Raw genomic sequence first — 7,927 nt, forward strand, 5'->3', positions numbered from 1 at the left:
GGATACCTGGTTCTGGGGTAGGAGACAGCACTGGCGTAGCCAGAGGGTCCACCGGTGAAGGTGGAATCGCAGATCTCAGCACCTGTCCAGGTGGGGGAATGCCTCGGTGACCCAGAGACAGAAGAGGATGGGGCCTTTTCTGTTCGGGGCTTGTCAGTGGCTCAGACGACGTCGATGCTGAGGGCTTGCCTGTATTGGTGTCCTGATCTTTACGATGGCGGTGTCTGTTTTTCTCGATGTTCTCCTCGGTCTTTCTCCTGAGGAGGAACAGAGGGGGTCGACACCCGCGGAGTCATCGAAGCCAGTCGGGCAGCAGCAGTTTCCCGGTGCTGGCACGAAGTAGATGGTACTGGTTCAGACGACGTCGAAGCTATCGATGGAGTCGGGGTTTTTGGCCGAAAGAGAAGTCCCATCTTCTCCAGCTAGCCTTGCGACCCTTTGGTGTCATTTGGGCACATTTGATGCAAGTAAGGACATCATGGTTGGACCCCAAACACATTACAGACCGTGTGAGGGTCAGTGATGGACATTGTTCGAGTGCAGTCAGGGCATCGACGGAAACCCGACGCCATGGCCTCGACAAAATTTAGCCACAGTGCAGTCGATGGCCAGTAGGCTGCGAGGGAAAAACCCGACTGGACTCAACCGCAAGCAGGTAAAAAACTTACCGTTCAACCGCGGAGCAAAGATATCGATAAGGGGACCCCTGTGGGGTAAAACATTTTTTGAAAATTTTGATTAAGTTCCAAGAGGAAAAAATCCTGTCAGGAATCTCTGAAGAGCTCCTTAACCCGCGTGGCTACTGCTGCGTGGAAAAAAGAAAACGGAAGGGGGACCCATGCTGGCTGCAATGTTGGTGCTATGCTGGGCATGCCCAGTGGGAGTCAAAGTTCTAGAAACTTTGACAAAAGTGTTCCGTGATTGGGCTCCATCCTGATGATGTCACCCATATGTGAGGACTACCATCCTGCTTGTCCCGTGAGAAAAGTACAAAATCTTTATTTTCAGGATTTGTATCACAACTGTCACTGACTTGCATAGAGACTCTACTGCAAAAATATGTCTTCTGTAGTGAAGCCTTCTGATGTGTAGAGTACGGACTTGTAGCATAATGACTTAAGGGAAATGGATTTGGTGAGGGAGAGAACAAACATTAACAGAGACAGATTCTTCACAGAAGGCTTCCCATCTAACTGCTTCAAATACCTCTGTAAAGAATCTGATCCACCTAAAATGTCAACATTTATCAGATGAAGTTGTGGTTTAATTTGTGGGGGAACAGAGTTCCCCCACTTCTTTTCAGTCTTAAGAGGCAAGACAGCAGGGATGTTCTGCTTCAAGCAGCCTGCACAGAAGAGGAAGAGGGAGCCTTGAAGAGACAGAGAATGGCCACTGGGATCCCTAATCCAGAACTTTCTTTCTTGTTATTCCTCTCCTCCTCTTCCCACCGCCTATTCTGCAGGAAACAAGAGGGGAGGGTGTGATCCTGAAGCAGGTAATGCAGAGCAAAGAACAGTTACAAAATGGGGTTGAAACTTGTGAGCAATAATGCCAATCATCAAGGCTTCAACGCTAGTCTTGATTGGCACTCCTGCTCAAAAATTTCAAATTTATCCTAATTCAATTCCTTAATTTCATTGAGCGCTGGTGGGCAAAGGACAGTTGGGGGTTAAATACTGGTGAGGGATAGGGATGGAAGGTCACAGGGATAAGGAAGAGGAATAGTGCAAAGGAGGAGAAAGTCCTAGCCATGGCCCCTTACACAGATCACACCTGGCCCAGAGGTTAGTCCCCCTCATCCGCTCCATAGTTTAACTTCTTGATTACAAATTAAGCCCTGGATGAAGTTAAAATAAAGTATAAATACTAGGAAACATGCATAAGTCAGGAATTAAAACAAGTGTAGTCCATGCTTAATTTCTGAGGCAGTATTAAAGTGTTAAGGTTCCAAAAGGTACATAATGGCATATGTGGCTAAAATGGGTGCACTATTGCCACTAGACTCTTTCAGTTCCGGACTTTAGGACAGTAGCTAAGAGGTCCATATTCAAAAGCCATTTAGATGGATAATGCACATGTTATCCATCTAAATGGCAATTGTGGCATATTTAGTCACTTATCCAGCTAAATTATAGCTAATTACTTATCCGGCTTTAACTGAGCTGGCTAAAAAAGGGGCATTTTAGGTGCTCTGGGGAGGGTTTGTATTATCAGGCTAACATAACAAAATATTGCATATATCCAGCTAAGTTAGCAGGATAACTTTAGATCAGCTGCAGAACAAGTCTAAAGTTGTCCGTCCTTGTGTGGCTAGATATTGTTGCACTTAACCGGCTATATTCAAGAAAATACAACCTAAGTTACGTTCCTGTTTTAAAAAAACATACATCCCTGCCTATCTCCCGCTTCCCTCCCACCTGAGTTGCAAAATCCCTAAGGGGCCAAGCTTGCTGCCCCCTTCCCCAAAAAGGCCCATTTTACTCCTTAAAAAGAAAAAAAATTAAATATTAGGGCCAAGGGTACCCCTTCCCTCTGCTTGTGCTTCCTCTTTAATTTTGTTGAGCAGATATCTCTGTCTCCAGATTTTTCCCATGAACACTTTCTCTTCTATGCGCCCCCCCCCCCCTCTTTATGTGTAATTAGTTCTTCCAGATCTGTGGTAGCCTTCTCACATAAAGGTACAGGTAAATTCATTGTGGCCTTCAACCGTGATCCAGGCCCAGCACTTCTGCTATTACTAGGTTATTTGTACATAGTAGCCTAGCAATGACAGAAGCACCATTAGAAGCGCTGGGCCCGGATCATGGTAGGAGGCTACCATGATCTGGGAGAACTAACTGCACAGAAAGGTATAAGGCGAGGGTGGGGGCATAAAGAGGGAAAGGGTTGGGGGAATAGAGCTGGAGATGGCAAGATCTGCTTAACCAAATTAAAAGAGGAAGTAGGGGGTGGGGGTGTACTCCTGGCTCTAATAATTTTTTTTTTTTTTTTAGAGTGAAATGGGCCTTTTTGGGGAGGGGTGGCAAGTTTGGCCCCATAGGGCCTTTGCAACTCGGGTGAGAGGGAGGCAGGGGCCAGGCCATGATGTGTGTGTGGTTTTTTGGGGTTTGTTTTTTTTTAAACAGGAACATAATTTAACCAGCTATATTCTCTTGAATATAGATGGTTAAGTGCAAAGTTATCTGGCTAACCAGCCAATTGAATATTGGCCTCTAAATTTTTAGTCATATCTGAGATATTCTTACATTTGTGTCTTTTGCTTTATTTTAATTTTTTTCTGAAATTAAGATTTAGCAATTAAAGCACCAAACTCTACCACTACTAATATTAATTTGTTGTGAACTTGTGTATCAATTTACTGCTCTATATGTCTGCCTGCCCTCAGTACATGGGTAATACTAACCCTCTTATTTCCCCATGTTTAATTTGGAAGATTTCATGCAATGCTGGTGCTAGAAAACATTGGAAATTCATTCATCTCAGGAATGGGCTCTATGTATGTTTCTGAAGAATTAATTTACATGTATTGCTGGTAAGGCGTTTTCACAGCATACTCTGTTCTTTTGTTTAGACTCCTGATTACCAAATGAAGAAACTGGAAAGTAAACAACTGAGGAACAAACTGTTTCACATCAAGCGCATGGTCAGCGATTATGATAAAATGAAGGGCTAATTTGGGCAAACAGAACTGTAAAGCCAAAGGCAGCAGCTGGAAAAAAAATGCACAAGGGGAACTAGTATTTATAGCAGAGACTGCTTTGCCAAATTGCATTAGTTTGTATGTGTGGATATAGATTAATAGTGTCTGTCCTGAGATTAAAGGGAGGCATTTTTCATGTAAACAAAAAAATAAATAAATAAACAAACAAGTCACAGATAGTGGATTAAAGGACAAAATGGTTTGTAGTAGCCAGTTTGTAAATGTAAGTACATGTACAGTTATAAGATATATACCGTATCTGTATATATATATATGTTATTTAAAATTAAGGATATTTTACCCTATTTCTTTTAAATGTATTCTACAAGAAACAAAGTCCCCTCAGAGAAAGGAAAGGATGCCTCCGTCAGAAGCAGTAGGCAAGTAACAGTAAAAAAAAAAAAAATCCTTGCTCTTCTCACTCCCCCAATTTAAAAAGCTAAAGAAGTGGATATTTATGGTAGGAAAGAGTTCAGGTGCCCTTAAGAAACACAAGAACAATGCTTCACTACTGCCCCTGAATATCATGGACTTCAACTCAATTTCTATCACAGGTACTACACCCTATTTTGTACCCTTTTCTTTGATCTTATTTTTCTTCTGCCCTGGTTTTTCTTACTGGTTGGGTATTATAGGATTATCTGCAATTGCAAATTTGGATGATCAGCCAATTAGCGGATGGCAGAGACATCCAAATGGATGTTATTGAAAAGAACAAATGTTAGTCCTCAGTCAAGTGACATAAGAGACACAGCTGGCAGCAGAACCTCAATACACCTCAATTCCTAAAGCATACCTCTCCCTACCTACTGAATGAGTTGAAATGCAAGCTATTCCTTATTTCATGGAGGCACTGAGAAAGAAGTCCATTATCTGGAGTTATGTAGCAGCTAGTGCCATATCTACATTCTTTGCATTATCAGATTTTTCAATGGGAAGCAAAGCTCTGGGACTCACATGTCCTGTGGTAAAATTATTGCAGGGTATATGATTTAGAACTATGATTCCTTTACACAGTCTCTTTTTGGATCGGACATTTTTTGTCAACCATGTCAAATAAGGGGGTATATAGCTCATCCTAGTTTCTAAAATGTAGACTATAGCTTCTCTTCAGTGAAAGCTACATCTCTCAGAATTCTAAAAGGACTGACTTTTTTTGTGCACAAGTTCTGGTGGTCGTTTACTGTGTTACAAATGCTTTAGTGATATGTTGGCACTGACACCATTAAAAGATTTTAAAAGGGCCGTGCGTGTACCCATAAATGCGTGTATCTCGCCACGCACAAAAATACATGCTATTTTGTAACCTATGCATATAGGTTATAAAATACTCTTCATGTGCGCATGTCTACAGCTGTATGCACAAGGCACTTTGCTACAGCTCCCTGTTAGGCACAATTCACCTCACTGCAAGGGGACAATTTCATTCGGGGAGTTTTCAGGAAGTGGGTTGGGGTTAGGGGGAGTAGTGTTACAGACACATTCAGGAGGTATCCATTGCAAAATTCATATCATTACAGAATTTTAGACCTTATAAGTGATAATTCTAAAAAAGAGTTGATTTGTACACTGCAGTCTCTGCTGTTTTGTACAAATCAACTCCTTTTCATCACTTAATTGTAATAGTCCTGATTTGATAGGTGAGAGCTTACAACTAACTCCCTTTTTATGTACAGATTTCATATATAAAAAGAAGTGTATGCATAATCTTGTATTAAAGTAAAATGGGACACACAGTATTCTATTTCCCCGCTTGCAAAACTATTTTCTGTATAATTAAATTTTATTCAGCATTTTAATTTGGTTTATTCAACACTTGAAAAATGTTAATCTGTGTTGCAAAATGATTTGTATTACAATTTGAGTATAAAATTATATTACTTCTTTTGCTTTACTATTGAGAAAAGTTTTAAATCCCTGCAATCCTTATTTCATGTATATAAAACTAGCCGTTAAGCCCGTAACAACGGGCTACATTTAAAAAAAAATTTTCGGCCCATTTCCTTCCCACTCCCTCTCACCTGACTTTCTCCCTCTCACCTCCCCCCTCTATTCTCCCTCCCTCTCTCCTCCCTCCCCTCCCCTCACTCACTCTCAATCCCCTCCCCTTTCAGCTCATCCACAACCGGCAGACGGGGAAGTGTCCCTCCCTCCCTTGTGCGCGTCGCTGCGGCTACTGCTCCTCTCGCTCGTCGCCGCGGCTACTGCTCCTCCCGCTCCTGCTCCTAGCCGCTCCTGCTCCTAAGGACCCAGCGCCATTTTTTTTTCGGGCACGCGCTCTGGCCGATGTGCTCGCCCGCGCATGGGCGGTAGAGCTGCTCTACTGCGCATTTGCGGCACGTCGGTCAGCGCTCCCTTATCTAGTAGATTTCTCTTTTATAGGCAACAGTGAAGTGCAGAAAAATATATACTTTGTCCAAATGCTTCTAAGTTCTTCACCTGCTATTGTTTGATGAAACCCGTAGGGAAATGTATGCATGCAGCATGCATAGACTTCTAAAGGGAAACTGACCAGTAAGTCCATTTCATTCAAACAGGATCACATAAACATGCATACAGCCACTTTAGGGGGGCATAGCTCAGAACCACATTTCTAGCATCTGAATTATATGACACTTTTCAATGGGTAGAATTAAAACTATTGAACAAATACATTAGCATAAAGTGAGGGACAAGGCTTAAAAAGGACCTGCTCAGAATCTCACATTTGTTGCCTCATACATCTGTGCTTCAACAATTATTTTCACCTCTGGTGAACTGACCACTTCTTGCTAAGATCCAAGTGCAGATTTTGAGCCATGAACAGAGAGAATGGTTCCTTCTTGGCCTTTGGGTTGAGACTGGGAACCTATATAATGGGGAGGGGAAGCGGTTTAATGCTTTGCCACTCAACTCTCATGATGTTATGATCATTATACCATCTGTTAAAAACAAAAAAATAAACTAGATCAAGCACCTTACACAATCATTAAAAAATATATTTGGTAATTCAGTAGTCAAATCATCAGTTTAAAGTTGTAAAATGAAACTATCAAGTCCCATCATCCAGGGCCATCTGCATAATATTGTCCAACTGGGGTAGTGTCCAATCCTTTTCAAACCTGTGAGTTAAACAGGCCATACTCTCAAAACAACTTCAATAAAGCAAATGTTGCTTACCTGTAACAGGTGTTCTCACAGGACAGCAGGATGTTAGTCCTCACATATGGGTGACATCACAGGATGGAGCCCTGTACGGAAAACTTTTCTGTCAAAGTTTCTATAAAGCTTTGACTGACACTGGCACACTGAGTGCACTGAGCATGCTCAGCCTGCTATTATCCCTGTGACCACAGGTGTCTCCCTCAGTCTCGTCTTATAGCTAAAAGCGCAAGCGAAACTAAAAGTAAAAACATATATGGACCCAACTCCGTGGGGTGGCGGGTGGATTTCGTGAGGACTTAACATCCTGCTGTCCTGTGAGAAAGCAAATGTTGCTTACCTGTAACAGGTGTTCTCACAGGACAGCAGGATGTTAGTCCTCACATATGGGTGACATCACAGGATGGAGCCCAATCACGGAAAACTTCTGTCAAAGTTTCCAGAACTTTGACTGGTCCCTACTGGGCATGCCCAGCATGGCACTAACCCTGCAGCCAGCAGGGGTCCCCCTTCAGTCTTATTTAAAAGCTACAGGCAGTGCCGAAAAATAAAATAATAAAACGTTACGAACCCAACACCGCGGGGCAGCAGGCAGCTTTCGTGAGGACTAACATCCTGCTGTCCTGTGAGAACACCTGTTACAGGTAAGCAACATTTGCTTTCTCACAGGACAAGCAGGATGGTAGTCCTCACATATGGGTGAGTACCGAGCTGAGGATGTCCTAACATGCACCAAATGTACCCAAAGGTGTGCAACAGGCACAACAACTGGGGTGGAATTTGGTAGAGGGCATCCTGAACCCCACCGGGCAGGCAGAAGGGTATAGGTACGTCACGTTGTAAATAGGTTACGAAGGACAGACTGGCCGAAGATGGAATCTTGCCTTCCAGCTTTGTCCAAGCAATAGTGGGCTGCAAAGGTGTGGAGAGAACTCCAGGTGGCAGCCCTGCAAATGTCAGGAAGCGGCCCCGATCACAGGTGTGCTACTGAAGTTGCCATGGCCCTCACAGAGTGTGCTTGAACTCGGTCTTGAAATGGAATACCCGCTTGCTGATAGCAGAAGGATATGCAGTCCGCCAACCAGG

General features: G+C 43.1%; 1 protein-coding gene across 1 annotated transcript in view; it reads left to right on the forward strand.

The window, feature by feature from the left end:
- Positions 1–5,439, forward strand: part of LOC115097730 (occludin-like) — an 88,738-nt gene extending 83,299 nt beyond the window's left edge. Inside the window, exon 8 of the mRNA XM_029613746.1 lies at positions 3,572–5,439. Within this exon, the coding sequence (XP_029469606.1) occupies positions 3,572–3,673 (102 nt within the window). The 3' untranslated portion in view covers positions 3,674–5,439. The remainder of the gene's footprint in view (positions 1–3,571) is intronic.
- The last annotated feature ends 2,488 nt before the right edge of the window (positions 5,440–7,927 follow it).

Source organism: Rhinatrema bivittatum, chromosome 8 (genome assembly GCF_901001135.1).
Source record: "Rhinatrema bivittatum chromosome 8, aRhiBiv1.1, whole genome shotgun sequence".
In the NCBI taxonomy this organism is placed as follows: Eukaryota; Metazoa; Chordata; class Amphibia; order Gymnophiona; family Rhinatrematidae; genus Rhinatrema; species Rhinatrema bivittatum.